This window comes from Salvelinus fontinalis, chromosome 16, assembly GCF_029448725.1.
Source record: "Salvelinus fontinalis isolate EN_2023a chromosome 16, ASM2944872v1, whole genome shotgun sequence".
Lineage (NCBI taxonomy): Eukaryota > Metazoa > Chordata > Actinopteri > Salmoniformes > Salmonidae > Salvelinus > Salvelinus fontinalis.
This window is the reverse complement of record NC_074680.1, coordinates 9548196-9566976: the sequence shown is the minus strand read 5'-3', so window position 1 is coordinate 9566976 and position 18781 is coordinate 9548196. Positions and strand designations below refer to the sequence as shown.

Here is an 18781-nt window from a genome sequence, read left to right as displayed (position 1 = left end):
AAACTCGCCTTCCAGACTCATATTAAGAATCTCCAATCCACAATGAAATCGAGAATCGGCTTCCTATTTCGCAACAAAGCCTCCTTCACTCATGCTGCCAAACATACCCTCGTAAAACTGACTATCCTACCGATCCTTGACTTCGGCGATGTCATTTACAAAATAGCCTCCAACGCTCTACTCAGCAAATTGGATGCAGTCTATCACAGTGCCATCCATTTTGTCACCAAAGCCTCATATACTACCCATCACTGCGACCTGTATGCTCTCGTTGGCTGGTCCTCGCTACATATTCGTCGCCAAACCCACTGGGTCCAGGTCATCTATAAGTCTTTGCTAGGTAAATATCCGCCTTATCTCAGCTCACTGGTCACCATAGCAACACCCACCCGTAGCACGCGCTCCTGCAGGCATATTTCACTGGTCATCCCCAAAGCCAAGCCGCATTTCCTTCCAGTTCTCTGCTGCCAATGACTGGAACGAATTGCAAAATCACTGAAGTTGGTCGACTTATATCTCCCTCTCTAACTTTAAGCGTCAGCTGTCAGAGCAGCTTACCGATCGCTGCCGCTGTACACAGCCCATCTGAAATAGCTCATCCCCATATTTGTTTTTGTTTTTCTGCTTTTTTGCACACCAGTATCTCTACTTGCACATCCTCATCTACACATATATCACTCCAGTGTAAATTGCTAAATTGTAATTACTTTGCCAATATGGCCTATTTATTGCCTTACCTCCTTACTTCATTTGCACAGATTTTTCTATTGTGTTATTGACTGTACGTTTGTTCATCCCATGTGTAACTCTGTGTTTTTGTTGCACTGCTTTGCTTTATCGTGGCCAGGTCGCAGTTGTAAATGAGAACTTGTTCTCAACTGGCCTACCTGGTTAAATAAAGGTGAAATAAAAAAATGAATACATGATAAGAAAATATTCTATAGTGTTTCACCCTGGATGTTGGATACAATTTTCTATGGTGGACTCTGAATTGACTAGTGTTATTTTCCTCAAAGCATGCTTCCTACAGTTGTCACATTGGATGGATGTCCTTTGGGTGGTGAACCATTCTTGATAGACACAGGAAACTGTTGAGAGTGAAAAACCTTGCAGCGTTGCAGTTTGACACAAACCGGTGCGCCTAGCACCTACTACCATACCCCGTTCAAAGGCACTTAAATCTTTTGTCTTGCACATTCATTCTCTGAATGACACACAAACACAATCCATGTCTCGAGGCTTAAAAATAATAATTTAACCTGTCTCCTCCCCTTCATCTACACTGAAACAGATTTATCAGGTGACATCAATAAGGGATCATATCTTTCACCTGGATTCACCTGGTCAGTCTATGTCATGGAAAGAGCAGGTGTTCCTACTGTTTTGTATGCTCTGTGTATAGTCTTGATGTGCAGTCAGTGCAAGATAGGGTCAATGCAGATATTTCCGTAGGGATTTCTTAATCATAGGTTAAAAAGATTGCCCATAATGTAACTTAGAGATGCCATGTTGAGTATATCCTCAGGGAAAATTATTTTACACGATTTAAGCAGATTTAAGAGGACAAAGTTCATATCAACACAGACTATGCACAGGAGAGTACTGCAGTATACACTACAATATGATTCTTCCACTGGGCTTTGTGGCAAGGACATCAAGATTTAAGTCACTTGCTCAAACCCCATGAGCTACCCAGTGAGCAGCACTCACGTCCCTGGGTTTTCAAATGCTAATGACGAGTGGCGCTGAAAGCCACAAATTGGGACATGCAATTCATCCTGTGGTGTTTGGTGAGGCCTAGTTCATGTTGGAAAGGCTGGGGTCCTTCCCCTTCCCCCCTCTAGTCTTTTGTGTGCTGCCGAAATAGGCACAGATGTTCGTCTCGCCTCACACAGGGCCACTCTCCCCCTAATCGCCACCCTGTATGTGTACGGCTTGCACCTGCCCAACAGCTCTCTCTCTTTCTCTCTTTATCTCTCTCTCCACTGAATTAAGGTCTTGCCTGATGTCTCCCAATATCGGCTATTTCTCAGCCGCCTGATTCTTAAAACATTGAACTGAGGATTGGGGGATGAAGGGAGGAAAGGGGTGGGTGGAAGAGGAGGTGGGGGTACTCTTTTGTTAATGTGGGGAGAGGCAAAAGAGACAGAGGGGTTAGCCTTCCCCACTCCATCTGGAGACAATTTGGAACATAACACCCATGTATCAGCTCAGCCAAACCTCAATGCTGATGGTGCATTTGGGTTGCCCCCCTCTTTAGAGGTGGTAGATGGATGTGAGAGTAGGAGAGCCCTTAGAAATGGGACCAAAGTGCAGTTTGCTATGCATCTCCCGTAGTGTGGTGTGATTTGTTCATCTCGAAATGGTGCTTTCCAACTGTGTCCGGATATTTGTCCTTGCAGTCCAACGTTTTGTCACCATAGGTTTCTTGGAAACAATTTGTATGCTTTTAACTTGATTTCTTTGGGAGAAATAATTTGAGATGTATAATTACCTTGAAACGAATTCACCCCAGGTGCAAGCAGAGCTCAATGTAACTTTTGCTTTAGCTTGAACTAATGTCAGGGAAGGGGTACTCAAATGAATCTATTCTAACACCATACATGAGGGCAATACACACTCAATGCTAACTTGCCAATGCATTGATTTGGACTATTCTATAAAGCACTGCTTCAGTTAGAATCATTTATTATAGCGTGCAAAGATTTTTTCTATTGCAATGTTCCACCCAAGTACTTTCTAATTATCAAGTTGGGCTCTTACTTTCTGTTTTACATTTACATTTGCCTCTGTTGGTGAGCACTCTCCTCGTGCAGAGAGGCTATGCATACAAAGGTGCTGAGACCTATTTGGGTTGCTTCAATTTGCGAAGAGGAAGACTTCCCAACCCAGTCTCATGAGCTGTATGCTCCTGATTTCCACAGTACCATTTAGAAGGACACTCCATATGTTTTTACCCCCAGTTTGGCAGATATTGGCAACATTTTGGACCAAGTAAAGCCTGACTGACCAGTTGAGGATAAAACGAATATTTTCCTTTACTCTACTGAGTCTCTGCTTAGTCCTCAGCTAGAGGAAAGGAGTTCTAGGAATTGTCTCTACTCTTTCTCTCAACTCAGATCCATTTAATGCAATATTCAGCCTGTGTCAAGTTGAGGAAGTGATGATCGCTCTCCGAGGTCTCTGGTTCTCTGCTCTCTATATTTGAGCAACGTTCTCGGCGTGTAGGCAGCTTGAGTCGACTGACACTCCTGTGATGTGTTGTGACAGTTTTATGGTTCTCTGGAGGACCCCTCTTTATTGCACGTCTTCGCTGAGTGCGGTGTTCTGTAATCATCGCAACTTAACCACAACCGTCGCCCTAACCAGGGTACTGACGCTGTTTTGCAACACTGTGGTGGGGGGCGAAGGAGGTCACATATTTGGTTTTCAAGCAGATGCACATCAGCCTCTTTGCACTTAGGCTACCTCATCCATAACCCACACTTCCACAAAATAACTTTGGTGATCCTTACTTTCTTGATTTAATCGGGCATCGGAGGGGAGGTTTGTCACGAAATGAACTGCTGCAGGAAAGTGTATTACCCCATAAACTCCAGTTGATAACTGCCTCAAAACGTCAAAACGTTCTTTCACAAGAAACAGTCAAATCAATAACGACTTGGATCGTTGAAAGAAAGAGAAAAACACAATCTTCAACCGACAGTACTGAGTTGTCAACACTAGTGCAAGTACCAGCACATTCAACCACAGGCTTTACTAGACTTCTCTAGTCAGTTCTGTTTGATAATGCGGGCGCAGAGCCATTCAAATTTGGTCAATGACCTCACGATCAGATATTATCGCGCTAATGGTGTTTTCTAAAGCAAGAAATAGACCTCTGAACTTTTCACCTATTACTACCTGTCAGGGAAATGAGATTGAGGCTGTAATCTCATATAAATATCTTGGAATTTTAAGTGATGACGGCCTCTTTTAAATTGCATATTCAACAGCTTACAATTTTTTTTAAGTTGAAGTTGGGATTTTATTTTAGGAATAAGCCCTGTTTTTCTTTTGAAGCCAGAAGGAGGCTAGTATCAGCTACATTTATATACTAGACTATGGCCTATACTAGACTATGGGGATATTTTATATACAGTATGAAAGCTTCCGCTCAGTGTTTGAGATCAATTGACACCCTTTACCATGGAGCATTGATATTTATTTTAAACTGCAAAACCCTTACGCACCACTGCACTTTATATACCAGGGTTGTCTGGCCTTCTCTAGTCGTTCGTTTTATATACAACGCCATTTTGGGTTTACTACTATTTTATTTGGGCATTTCTATTCTTCAGAAACGTGGTGGCTACTCTCTTCGTTCGCAGAACTTTATCCTGCTAACTGTTCCAGTTGTCCGAACTAAATTTGGTAAAAGGGCTTTTATGTACTCTGTGCCATCAGCTTGGAACACCTTACAAAATAGTTCTAATCTGGAAGAATTTGTCCCGATTGGTGTTTTTTAATCATTGATGAAGGATTTTGAGGCTGATTCCTAGACCTGTCAATGTTTTTAATTTGCTGTTTTATGATTTCGTTATACTCCTGTGATTTCTATGGTTTTTACTAGATTACTTGTACACCGTAAAATCTGGAGTGTTTTTTCTGGAGTTAAAATTATTTTCCTCTCAAGTAGTGAAATGAAATAGAGTGTAATTATTACCAGTGGCCGCTAGAGTGGGAGCAAAAATACAGCTTAAATTCAATTGGAGTAAAACAGCATGACCACGCCCACTGATGTTGGTTAAATTGAGATTTTGCCTCCATTGCCCATTTGCAAGTGTCTCGTGAATGGAAAGAGTGGATAGATCGAGAGCGTGGATCGGTCGAACATCAGAAGTCATTCACAGAACCACAGAATTTCTTCATTTCTAAACTTAATTACAACTCCAGTCATTCACAGAACCACAGAATTTCTTCATTTCTAAACTTAATTACAATTCCAGGTAAGTTCACTGGTATTTGTTAACTTTGTGTGCAAATTAAAACAGTCGAGCAACATTACAGCTAGCTAGCATTGTAGTGTAGGCTTACTGTTACTGCACGATTTGCATAGTCAGATGCCAATGTTAGCATCTAGCTAGAGCTAATTAGCGAGCTAGCTACAGTAACATTAAGTTATACCACTTTTAGTGGTTTATGGACAGTATGTACGCCTGTTGTACATTTTCAACAGAGCAGTATTAGCTATTATCAGTAGCTGGCGGACTTTACTGACTACTGCCAGCAGGTTAGTCAGTGCAACATCTGTTTTACTCTGAAAAGCAAGCTGTTAGCAGACAGTTAGCGGTAGTTGGTCTGTGCTAAATGTGTGTTTCACTCAAGTTTAGAGCTATTAGACAGTTTTTAGCTGCAGGTTGGTCGGTGCAGACAGGTGCATTTTACTCTGAACAGAGCTGATGGACATGAACAGAGCTGATGGACAGTTTTAGCGCAGTTTGGTCGGTGCAGCACGTGCGTTTTACTCTGAACATTAGAGCTGTTACCGGTTGACGGTTTTTGGCTGCAGTTTGGTCGGTGCAGCACCTGCGTTTGACTCTGAACTTTAGAGCAATAGACGTTTTACTCTGAAAAGAGAGCTGTTAGTAGAAGGTATTTAGTGGCAGGCAGGTCGATGCAACACGTGTTTTACTCTAAACAGAGCACTGCTCTCTTGTAATTTGTGTTAATGAGATTTAAATGAACTTTTTCTTGTCATCAAGGATGCAGGCTGTACGCGTGAAGTACAGGGATTGTCAGAAGTACATTTGTTATGAGGGGCAACTGACCTTCGAATCCTTTTTGGATTCTGGTGAGTGAAAAGTTTCAAATTTGACACAATATCCTATGGAACAACATACTTATACTGACACACTTTAAATAGACTTACTATTATTATACTACTACTATTATATTTTAAATAGACTTACTATTATTATACTACTACTATTATATTTTAAATAGACTTACTATTATTATACTACTACTATTATATTTTAAATACTTACTTTATATTTACTGTCAAATTGATTGCCGATTTCCTTGCTGATAATGAATACAAAGCAAACTTGCGCCTCCCCAAATCACAAATCAGTCAAAGATTGGTTTATGTTTTGGGAGTTGTCTAATTATGCTAATCTGTAGCTGCGCTCATTGTCTTTGCCTGTCATTAATGGTTTTAAAGAATAAGTGATACTAACATTTGTATGCCGCTACAATCTCAGCGTTGATAGCTATCTGTGGTGTATTGCTATAATATTCAGACTGCTGTTATAATAACTCAGTACGTGGCAGTAGTTGACAGGCTGTAGACTGCATATAATTGGAATTGATTTGGAAAGGAGCACTGAGTCCGTTTTGGGGTTACAATGTTCACGTAAAGATGACCTCTTGATTTCTGTTCTGTTTTTTTCTCTAAAAAATACACAACATATTTAATCAATAAGGTTGTGCAATCTTATTTTGTCTTCACAGTTGCCAATAAATTTGACATTCCAACCTTGGACTTAAAAGTCTATGATGAATCGAAGACTGAAGTTGATGAGGAGGTGTTTGAGTTTCTTCTAAAGAAACAGGACCTTGGTGTGCTGGAAATTTGTTTACCCCAAGACCCGAATCCTTATGGTGAATTGCTTATTAGCTTAGAGCTTCACATTCATCCATACAGTCCTGGCTAGCCTAACACATGTTCTGAATATGTGAGACAGGCAGATAAATCTGCTGATTTATTTTCCCATTTTGATATTTTAAAATGATCTTTGTTTCTGTGCTCACCTCTCCCACCCCTTTTAGAACAGTAGTGGGCCTAATCAATAAATGTTACATTTTTGCATTCCGCTTGTCATTAACAAAAGTCCTCTAATCATAATGAATGTTTCCTCCTAAATTGTGTTATAATTAGTGTTAATCACACCAGTTAAATGTTAACATGGTTGCTAGATTTGTTGAGCTCCTCTGCAAGCAGCTCCTTATCAAAATACAGTGGAGACAATAAGGGGGACTTGGATGACACCATTATATTGCAGCATAGTGCTACAAGAGAGACAGCTGAGGATAGTCGTCTATCTCAAGTAAGTACTGCACATTTCCAGTTTAAACAAATGCCAAACATGAAGATTGAGTGATAAATGACATCAACAAAAGTTGTGATCATGGTGTGTTTTAAATTACTCCAACTTAGATGATTGAAGACATTCTGAAGAACAAACCTGGAGGAGAGAGGATCATGGATGAGTATGCTCGGACAAAAAGCCTAACAGATAGCAGAAGACGCGATATGGTCAAGATATTGGTTGCACAAATGACAAGTGAACATGGGTATATGTCATATACTCATTACATACCTTACCACCTAACACAATTTTTTAGCAGAAGTTGTGATTTACACATCAATACTTTTGTTTGGATCTCAAACAGTAAAGTGTGTGTGTGTGTGTCTAGGACAAGTCCTTCAAGGCGTGTTAAAGAGGACTGCGCAAAGGGCATCATTGCCTTGTTCCCATACCTGGCCGATCCTAGGAGCAAGTTTGGTTATGTAAGTACATTAAAAACTAAGTCTAACATTTTTAACTCTCTGGGAGTCTTACACCTTACAATTTGTCCAGAATGTCAATATTTAATTGTTTTACTGTTGGGTGCTGTTTTTATTTAAACTATAGATCTGTTAACATGTCTGTATGCCCACCATCTCTGCCATCTCTCCTAAGCTCAACTCTGGTGGTATAAAAGCCGTTAAGTTCTGCACTGCTGACCTGTTGAATGAGCAAATGTTCATCTATGGTCGCATCTGTAGTTTTAAGGATAAAAATTAATATGAAGATATTTTAACCTGCTCACTCAAAGTGAATTATACTTTACTTTAGGAGCATTATTACAATGCAGAAGATGGGAGAGGATATCTAGCATGGAGACTGAAATTTGTTCAAAGGGAAGCATCAGAGGGACGACAGAAGGCCATGCGTCAGTCACTGACATGTAAGTGATTTTGATTGTAGTTAGTCTCATTCATGACACATGACCAGAGAATAATTGTGTGAACATCTGTATAAGCAAGTGTTTCTTAGTCTCTTACTCTTTTAGTATTTCTTAGTATGAATTCTGTTTCTGAGTCAAATAAATCCTACTTTTCATCTGGTGACGTAACTGCATGCATGGCCATCCTTGCAGAGTTTCCGAGCATTGTTTTTTATATCTTATGACACAATATTGTATACTTGCATAGAGCAGACAAACCCAGCAATCTGTAAAAGTTTCACCATGTTACAGGTGGTCCAAAAGTTGATAGAGACCCCTTCAGAGAGGAAAACTGTCCAACAACAGAAAGCCTGTGTTGTGAGGCCATTGCACTGATGAAGGATACGGCTGAGGAAGAAATTGTAAAGGAGAAGATGAAGCAGACGTTCGCCTATCGCCAAAAGATGGTTCATGACCCAGTGAAGTCCTCTGAAATATTCACAGCTTTTCCAAGATTCCAAGACATAGCAGGAATGGTATGTGGTTCTTCGACTGCCTTGCCTTGAAACTGTCAGGACAATTGTTTTCTGTTCTACAACAGTCTGATTAGGATTGTGATATATTACATGATAGTGCCATACCATAATATTTACTGTTCTGTCTTGATTTATTCTATCTTGTCTGCAGATTGAGCAAGATTTTAGGCTGATGTTTGGTGATGCAACCTCCGCAAAGTTCCTGGAGAAGTGGCCTGCTCTCTACAAGCAGAAAGTCATTGACCAAAGCCGTGGCCTCACACAGACAGGCAACTTGCAAGACCTGGTTCAAAATGCTGAATCCACAAGAGAAGTGAAAAATGGTATGCTGGAATAAAATGATTATACTAATGAAAGGGAGCGTTGTTTTTGAAAGCAAAATGGAATGTAACTTTCAGTGAAAATGTGTACTTTCAGGATGGGACAGTGACATGTCCTCCATTTTTGTCCTTGTCCACCTTCTTCCACCGTCACCTCTTGGCCGCAAGAGACCAGGAAAAATCTCAGCCAGACACGCCAGTGACCACATTGTGAAGTTTATCAAGGTGAGGTTACAGTTGACTGTTCTGTCCCCATTCCTAATCCTATAAACTACTTTTAAGAATATGGACAAATCATGGTAAGATCATGTGTAGCTGTAATTTACATTTTCACAAACTGTTTGCGATCCGTGATTCATTTTAATAGCACACTAATTAAGTTATTGTGTCACAGACTGGGACCAGCATCCAGGGGCATCTGGAGAGCGTCATGGAAAGCTTTCAACCCTATCTGCTTGCTGTGGGGACCCAGAGGAGTGCGATTCACAAGTACTTCATTGTGATTGACAAACATGCAATACCTTGTAAGTCACCAGACTCTCTTGCCTGTTTTGATGAGCTTTTCAAAGCTCATTTTGTCTTTGGTACCTCGTACAACCAGGATCTGATAAATGTGTACAACTTCTTGCAAACCACAATTTATGAAATTGATGTTGATACCACTAAGGTTAATCCTAGAGTCGCAGAGTTGCGGGCTCGGATGCTGCATTGAGTTGCTAAACGTTTTGAAGTTGTCCCGTGTGGCTCAGTTGGTAGAGCATGGCGCTTGCAACGCCAGGGTTGTGGGTTCATTCCCCACGGGGGGACCAGGATGAATATGTATGAACTTTCCAATTTGTAAGTCGCTCTGGATAAGAGCGTCTGCTAAATGACTAAAATGTAAAATGTAAAATGTAAGTTGCAAAGGGTTAAACCACAGCAGAGGAAATAACCTTTTTCATTTCACACATCGTCGAAAATGTTGTGTTTTGCTTGCAAATGCCCCCAGGCAAATGCTAATCCCTTGACACAACACTTGAAGTTGGTCCACGGACTTTGTCCAGGAAAGACACTTGGTCTTAAATGCGGTCAGGCTGGTTGTTCACAAGTTTATGGTACTTTTTCTGGGTTCAGAAAGCATCTTTATAAAGCACATGAACCCTGTTCTGATCATGGTGAACACCCCTCTACAGCTGAATATGTAGCAGTAAGTCATTTTGATGACTTGCCATAGACAAGTTCCCCTTCTGACTCAGTCCTTGTCAATAAGAGTCTTGTAGACAGCTGCGCTGCAACCATAGCTGAGCTTAAAGTGGCAGGTGTAGGTGAAACCACCATTAACTCGTTGGTAATTTCCATGGAAGAGATAGTTGATGATATTCAAGCTAAAGAATCTGAAGAAGTGTCTGTCTATACAGGAGCCTATTAAAAGTGGCATTGAGTGTAAAATTCATCAGTGTTTTGAAAAAATGTCATCCTTTTGGTGTATTAAATTCTGTAAGTAAGAAGGCAGTATTTTACAGAAAAGTGGGGAAGGGTAGACCCAGTTGAACACGTTCTTGGTACAAGATCTGATGCACAATGCAATCGGACTACTGGAGGCTATGATCAAATTGTTACTGATAAATTTGTTTACATCCCAATGTTGAAACCATTGCAGTTTATTTACAAACCCCCTAATATGAAGGAGATGGTGCAGACTGATTGTAGGTCAAGAGAACTTTATGACTTACGTGATGGAGATCTGTTCAAGAGCCATGTTCTATTTTCAAAACAGAAGCATGCAATTCAGATACAGCTTTTCTATGATTTTGAAACTGCAAATCCTCTTGGATCAAAACGGGGAAGACATAAATTAGGAGCAATCTATTTCACCTTACGGAATTTGTAACGGGTGACGCTCTCCTCATCCTCGGAAGAGGTGAGGAGAGAAGGATCTTCAGACCAAAACGCAGGCTCAGGGAAATAAGCCATCTTTATTATAAATTACGATGGCACACGAAACGAAACAAAACACTTTCAAACTACAAAACAAGAAAACAACGTTGAACGAAACCTGAACATAAACTTACATAACTAAACATAAACTTACGTACAGGAAACGGACGACATCGAAACGAAACGAAACAAACAAACGCTACAGTCCCATGTGGTACGAACATACATACAGACATAGGAGACAATCACCCACAAACAAACAGTGAGAATGCCCTACCTAAATATGACTCTTAATTAGAGGCAAACGCAAACCACCTGCCTCTAATCAAGAGCCATACCAGGCAAACCGAAACCAACATAGAAACAGATAACATAGAATGCCCACCCAACCTCACGTCCTGACCAACTAACACACAAAAACTAACATAAATAGGTCAGGAACGTGACAGAATTTTTCTCAAGTTCAACTCATTTCTGCTTAATATTCCTTTGGTTGCTTTATGTCATGCCCAAGATGTTAAAACATGGCTTTTCTAAAATACTTAAACCAATTGTGCAGGATATTAAAGTACTTGAGAGGGATGGAATTATGGTCACCTTGTATGATCAACCAGTGTATGGAACTATTGACCAAGTTACAGGTGACAACCTTGGTCTTCAGTGTTTATTTGGTTTTGTTGAATCATTCAGTGCCAGATATTGTTGCTGCTTTTGTCTTGCTGAGAAAGGACTTTCAGACTGAATTTGATGAAGATTCACCCAAGATAGTCATGCGAACTCGAGCACTTCATGCATAACACCGTCAAAAAAAGAGACAAATCCCAGTCTTCCCTCTGCGATGAGTGTTAAACGTTCTTGCATTCTAAAACTCCTTGCAGTACTTCAATACATCTGAAAACTTCTTTGTCGATATTATGGCATGATATCTTGGAGGGAGTGGCACAATATGAAAATAAACTGCTAATACTGCACTTGATAAACAAGTACACAACATCAAATGACAGACAGGAGAATAAAGAGCTGTAACTATGGTTATATGGAGCAAAACAACAAACCTCCTGCAGTGGAGTTAGGAGAGGACTCTAATGACTTGGGGTTAAATGCTATCCAGTCCTGGTGTTTACTTCTCAATCTACCACTTATCTTTGGAGACTTAGTTTGTCCAAAATATCTACACTGGTATTTACTGTTGATGTTGCTTCAGATAGTAAACATTGTATTTTCTCCAATGATATGAAAGTCTATTACAACTTTTTTTGAGACACTTAATCGCAGAACACCACAGGTTATTCAAGCAAAAAATAGGTTGCTACCGAAGCATCATTTTATGGTGCAATACCCCACATGTATGCTTAAAATTGGACCAGTTTTACATAGCTGGTGCATGCGCTACGAAGCAAAGCATAATTCAAAAAAAAAAAAGCTTAAAAAATAACTAAACATTGGTAAAAAAAAAACACAAGTCAAATAGCATACAGTTGGCAGACATTTGACACCAACAGAGTCATGATCGGTTCAGGTAAAATGTTATCTTTAAATGTGGTGGACTGGGACTGTAAGATGGCTGAGACTGAGGTACCAATTGACACCACGGTTTTAAATGTTAAATGTGCCAAACACCATGGAAATATGTATCGTTTAGTTTGTCTTAAAGTCCATTGTGAGATGCCAGTTTTCAGAAAATCCACCATGTTACAGATGAGAGGTTACCTTTGCCCTACAAACTGTCTTGATGAACATTTTAATGCATATAGAGTTGGGTGTGCAACAGAGGGACCGTATCTAGTTGTTAAAGAGCTTTTCTGTCGCAAAGCACTTGATATACAAGATGTCTTACAGTTGTGGTGATTCAAGTTTGTTTGTTCCATACTGTTTCCTGTGACTCCAAAAAATGGCACAGTAAGCTCTTTTAAAACCAATATGTATTGTATTGCAATATTGGCATTTTTATTTACTTTTAATAAAAGGGGGGACAGATGCCAAAATGTAATTTTACAGAGGCCAGTTTTATTTTCTCGTCAGTGTTTTTGATATGTGAGATGCCAGTTTCACAAAATCCTCCATGTCATTGTTAAATGTATTGAATTGCAATATTGAGCTTTTTATATGTACATGTATTAAAGTGAACAGAGGCCAACATTTAATTTCAGTCCACAATCTTATTTTATCATCAGTATTTTGATATATATACATTGCAAATGGCTTACATTTAAGAATAAAGTGCTTTGTTAAATATTGACATCTGATTTATTGACGTTAAGTTTAGTTGTACAAACGCTACTCTTGACTGATGATATTCAATTCTATATTGAGTGAATTGGCAGTAGTTGTTTCCATGTTAAGCTTAATAGAGTAAATTACAGTTTGCAGAGTTAAATATAACACTGAATAGAGTAGAAATAACTCTGAAAATTGAACTCTGCAACAAGAGTACTCTATTTAGACTGGGATGAAATGTCTTTTGAAGAGTATAATTGTATTCAATTTGAGTAAAATGTACTCATAAATGTACTGTGTAGTGTTTCATGTCTGTCTGTAATTGTGCAATGACTTGGTGCTGCCTTTCTTGGCCAGGACGCTCTTGAAAAAGAGATTTCAAATCTCAATGAGCCCTTCCTGGTTAAATAAAACAATTGTGATTCTCACGATTCTATATATATATATTACGAGTTGATGTTCCAAACATATTGCTATGTATGTTTGCTGCAGAGAGACGAGAGCATGAGAAAATTACTTTTGATCAGCCATGGAAATAAAAGTGCTGAATTTGTTGGCTCACTACTTAAAAAAGATGGAGAACAAGCTATAGGATTAAAAATAACTAGGTTTTGGAGCCGGCACAGCCGACTAGTGCTAGCTAATATAACTTATTTTTTGCAAATCGATACTTGGAGTCAAAGTATCGACATATCGATATAGTATTGCGATATGTAACTATCAATTTTTTTATTTTATTTTTTCCCCCACCATAACTACTGGAATTGCAGGCTACCAGGTTTTTGATTATACTTTAAGCCCCGAAGTATTGGGACAGTGACACATTTTTGGTTTTGGCTCTGTACTCCAGCAAATGTCATGATTTTAAAGTGTTAAAAATGTTAAAGTGCAGACTCAGCTTCATTTGAAGGTATGTTCATCCATATCGGGTGTGCGGTTTAGAAATCGCAGCACTTTTTGTACATGTGCCTCCATTTTAGGGGACCAAAAGTATTGGGACAAATTCACTTGTGTATTAAAGTAGTCAAAGGTTCAGTATTTGGTCCCATATTTCTATCACGCAATGATTACATCACGCTTGTGACTCTACAAACTTGTTGGATACATTGCTGTTTGTTTTGGTTGTGTTTCAGATTAGGTAAAAGATGTATTGTGTCATTTTGGAGTCACTTTTAATGTAAATAAGAATAGAATATGTTTCTAAACACTTCTACATTAATGTGGATGCTACCATGATTACAGATAATCCTGAATGAATTGCAAATTATACAATTGACTCAATTGACAAAATACATTATTTACCATACATTTCTACTGGGTACAAAATAATCTGAAACACAACCAAAAGCATCCAAGAAGTTGTAGATTCACAAGCTTGATGTAGTCTATGCGTGCTATAAATATGGGACCAAATACTTAACTTTTTACTACTTTAATACATACAGTGCATTCATACCCTTTCCCCTTTTCCACATTTTGTTACGTTACAGCCTTATTCTAAAATGTAATAAATAAAACATGTTCCTCATCAATATACACATAATAACCAAAGGAAAAACCTTTGTTATTTTTGTTAATTTTGTTACTTTTTTTGGTGCTAATTTATACAAAAAAAGCAGAAATACCTTATTTACATGAGTATTCAGACCCTTTGCTATGAGACTCAGCTCAGGTGCATCCTGTTTCCATTGATCATCCTTGAGATGTTTCTACAACTTGATTGGAGTCCACCTGTGGTAAATTCAATTGATTGGACATGATTTGGAAGGAACACACCTGTCTATATAAGGTCCCACAGTTGACAGTGCACGTCAGAGCAAATATCAAGTCATGAGGTCGAATAAATTGTCCGTTTAGCTTCGAGACAGGATTGTGTCGAGGCAGCAGATCTGACGAAGGATACCAAAACATTGAAAGTCCCCAAGAACAAAGTGGCCTCCATCATTCTTAAATGGAACAAGTTTGGAACCACCAATACTTTTCTTAGAGCTGGCCACCCGGCCAAACTGAGCAATCGGGGAAGAAGGGCCTTGGTCAGGGATGTGACTAAGAGCCCGATGGTCACTCCGACAGAGCTCCAGAGTTTTTCTGTGGAGATTCATTCCAGAAGGACATTCCAGAAGGACAACCATCTCTGCAGCATTCCACCAATCAGGCCTTTATGGTAGAGTGGCTAGATGGAAGCCACTCCTCAGTAAAAGGAACATGACAGCCCGCATGGAGTTTGCCAAAAGGCACCTAAAGGACTCTCAGACCATGAGAAACAAGATTCTCTGGTCGGATGAAACCAAGATTGAATTCTTTGGCCTGAATGCCAAGCATCATGTCTGGAGGAAACCTGGCACCATCCCTATGGTGTAGCACAGTGGTGGTAGCATCATGCTGTGGAGATATTTTTAGCAGCAGGAACCGGGAGACTAGTCAGGATCAAGGGAAAGATGAACGGAGCAAAGAGATCTTTTTTGAAAACCTACTTCAGAGCACTCCAGACCTCAGACTTGGGTGAAGGTTCACCTTCCAAAAGGACAATGACCCTAAGCACAAAGTCAAGACAATGCAGGAGTGGCTCGGGACAAGTCTCTCAATGTCCTTGAGTGGCCCAGTCAGATCCAAGACTTGAACCTGATCGAACATCTCTGGAGACACCTGAAAATAGCTGTGCAGCGACACTCCCCATCCAACCTGACAGAGCTTGAGAGGATCTCCAGGGAAGAATGGGAGAAACTCCCCAAATACAGGTGTGCCAAGCTTGTAGAGTTATACCCAAGAAGACTCGAGGCTGTAATCGCTTCCAAAGGTGCTTCAAACAAAGTACTGAGTAAAGGGTCTGAATACTTATGTAAATGTGATATTTTTTTGCAAATTTGTTGAAAAACTTGATTTTACTTTGTCATTATGGGATGTTGTGTGTAGATTGATCAGGGAAAAAAGCTATTTAATCCATTTAAGAATAAGGCTGTAATGTAACAAAAAAATTGAAAAAGTCAAAGGATCTGAATACTTTCCAAATGTACTGTATATAAGTTCATTTGTCCCAATACTTTTGGTCCCCTAAAATGGGACTATGTACTAAAAGTGCCGTAATTTCTAAATGGTTCAACCAATATGTAAATACCCTCAAATCAAAGCTTACAGTCTGCCCTTTATCCTCATAGTCATTACATCATTTACAAATATAAAGTACTGGAGTACAGAGGCAAAACAACAAAACATGGGACACTATCCCAATACTTTTAGAGCTCATTGCATATTTATGCAGCATTTGTATGACATGCCTGTTAAAAACTGCTGCAGCCCATAACAGCAATGATATCCATCTGCTGTATTAAATCATATCAGCACTAAAACTATACCAAGATTGTCAGACTTTAATTAGTTCCCGAGTACTTAGTTTATTAGTTTCTTAGTGTGATTAATAGAGGACTAAAGAGAACATACAGAATCAGCTGTTGCTAAACTCTAGCTGCACACTAAATGGTGTATTCGTACACTAATCAAATCATCAAATCAAGTTTATTTTATATAGCCCTTCGTACATCAGCTAATATCTCGAAGTGCTGTACAGAAACCCAGCCTAAAACCCCAAACAGCAAGCAATGCAGGTGTAGAAGCACGGCGGCTAGGAAAAACTCCCTAGAAAGGCCAAAACCTAGAGAGGAACCAGGCTATGAGGGGTGGCCAGTCCTCTTCTGGCTGTGCCGGGTGGAGATTATAACAGAACATGGCCAAGATGTTCAAATGTTCATAAATGACCAGCATGGTCACATAATAATCAGGAGTAAATGTCAGTTGGCTTTTCATAGCCGATCATTAAGAGTATCTCTACCGCTACTGCGGTCTCTAGAGAGTTGAAAACAGCAGGTCTGGGACAGGTAGCACGTCCGGTGGACAGGTCAGGGTTCCATAGCCGCAGGCAGAACAGTTGAAACTGGAACAGCAGCAAGGCCAGGTGGACTGGGGACAGCAAGGAGTCATCATGCCCGGTAGTCCTGACGCATGGTCCTAGGGCTCAAGTCCTCCGAGAGAGAGAAAGAAAGAGAGAATGAGAGAATTAGAGAGAGCATACTTAAATTCCCACAGGACACCGGGTAAGACAGTAGAAGTACTCCAGATATAACCAACTGACCCTAGCCCCCCGACACAAACTACTGCAGCATAAATACTGGAGGCTGAGACAGGAGGGGTCAGGAGACACTGTGGCCCCATCCGATGATACCCCCGGACAGGGCCAAACAGGAAGGATATAACCCCACCCACTTTGCCAAAGCACACCCACTTTGCCAAAGGGGGGGGGGGGGGGGGCGCCAACTACCGGTCATACGTTTTAGAACACCTACTCATTAAAGAGTTTTTCTTTATTTTTACTATTTGCTACAATGTAGAATAATAGTGAAGACATTGCAGCTATGAAATCACACATATGGAATCATGTAGTAACCAAAAAAGAGATTTTTCAAATAGCCACCCTTTGTCCTGATGACAGCTTTGCACACTCTTGGCATATGTGTAATTTCATAGTTTTGATGTCTTCACTATTATTCTACAATGTATAAAATAGTAAAAATAAAGAAAAACCCTTGATGAGTTGCTGTTCTAAAACTAGTGTATCTGTTGTAGTTTTTAAATTGTTTGTGTTTCAGAAAAGTCTCTCATACTTAAACATATTGTCACACAGCCAGGAGTGGTGGGTGCGGAGTCAAGCGCAGAGAGCAGAGGATAATGGGGGAAACCAAACTTTATTGCGGTATCCACAATTAACCTGTTGGGGATGGGGGCGCTGTTTAGACTATTTATGCTAATTTGGCTAATTTTTGAAACGGCTTCCCACAAAATCCTTGATCGTACAATATGCATATTATTATTATTATTGGATAGAAAACAGTCTATAGTTTCTATAGGAGTTGAAATTTTGTCTCTAAGTGGAACAGAGCCCATTCTACAGCAATTTCCCTGACATGGATTCAGATTTCAGAAATGTTGGCCACTGTTCTGAAGTCAGTTAAAACGGCACTGATTTTGCTATGACTATACGGACACTTCTTACGTCTTCCCCTGGATGCCTTTACGTGATGACGATTCCAATGGGGTCGATTGCGCGTTCACAGGCACTACAAATGAAAAAACCCTGTAGCTAGCAAGTCTTTTCTTGCTGCGTAACGCGCGTGGAGGACACCGACCCTCTCCTGTTCCAAGCGTTAGTTTAGCCTGTTATATTTCTCCGGTCATCTTTTCACTCGTTATAGGAGTTAAAAACATCATAAGGTAGTTAATTTAAAGCGTTTTATAGCAATTTATATCCGTTTAGTGCGATTTTGGGACATTTATTTCTTTAACGCTGTGAATAGGTGGGCACGCTTTCAGTTCATCCCGAACGCAGTTGGCATTTTCACATGGCAAGAGGACAGCTTTCCACCAAAAGACGATTCCTCCCAAGAAAGGATCCTTTGCCCAAGATACTGATGGAAGAACAGCTCAAGGTAGGACATTTTTATTATGATAAATCGTGTTTCTGTCGAAACATTTTAGTGGCTTAGGACGCCATGTTTTTTGACGTAGCTTCGCTTGGCGCAAACTGTATTGAAAAGTAAGGATAAATAAAAAAATGTAATAACGCAATTGTATTAAGAATTAAATTGTCTATCAATCCCTGTCCACCCTATATTTTTTAGTCACGTTTGAGTATTTATGTATAAGAGTAGATCACTGTCTAAGTGGCGCAAGGACTTTTTCTTTACCAGCTTGTCTACATTTCACATTGTCTAACCATGATTTTGGTGGCTAAATATAAATATTTTCGATCAAACTGTATATGCATGT

The 18781-nt window shown here is 39.8% G+C and overlaps 1 protein-coding gene across 1 annotated transcript; it reads left to right on the top strand.

Moving 5' to 3' along the window:
- The first annotated feature begins 5653 nt into the window (after positions 1–5653).
- Positions 5654–9723, top strand: LOC129812610 (uncharacterized). The gene is made up of 10 exons (XM_055864310.1): positions 5654–5833; positions 6496–6645; positions 6961–7091; positions 7202–7338; positions 7462–7555; positions 7884–7995; positions 8287–8510; positions 8662–8833; positions 8928–9055; positions 9225–9723. Exons 1-10 carry the CDS (start codon positions 5722–5724, stop codon positions 9540–9542), a joined length of 1578 nt encoding a protein of 525 aa, XP_055720285.1. The 5' UTR covers positions 5654–5721; the 3' UTR covers positions 9543–9723.
- The last annotated feature ends 9058 nt before the right edge of the window (positions 9724–18781 follow it).

What these genes read in the sequence shown, in the direction of transcription:
- LOC129812610 (XM_055864310.1), top strand. Translation starts at nt 5,722, where the DNA reads ATGAACTTTTTCTTGTCATCAAGGATGCAGGCTGTACGCGTGAAGTAC. An exon ending in CCAAGACCCGAATCCTTATG is followed by an intron (nt 6,646 to 6,960) that starts GTGAATTGCTTA and finishes CATGGTTGCTAG; the next exon opens with ATTTGTTGAGCTCCTCTGCA. An exon ending in TCCAAGACATAGCAGGAATG is followed by an intron (nt 8,511 to 8,661) that starts GTATGTGGTTCT and finishes TCTTGTCTGCAG; the next exon opens with ATTGAGCAAGATTTTAGGCT.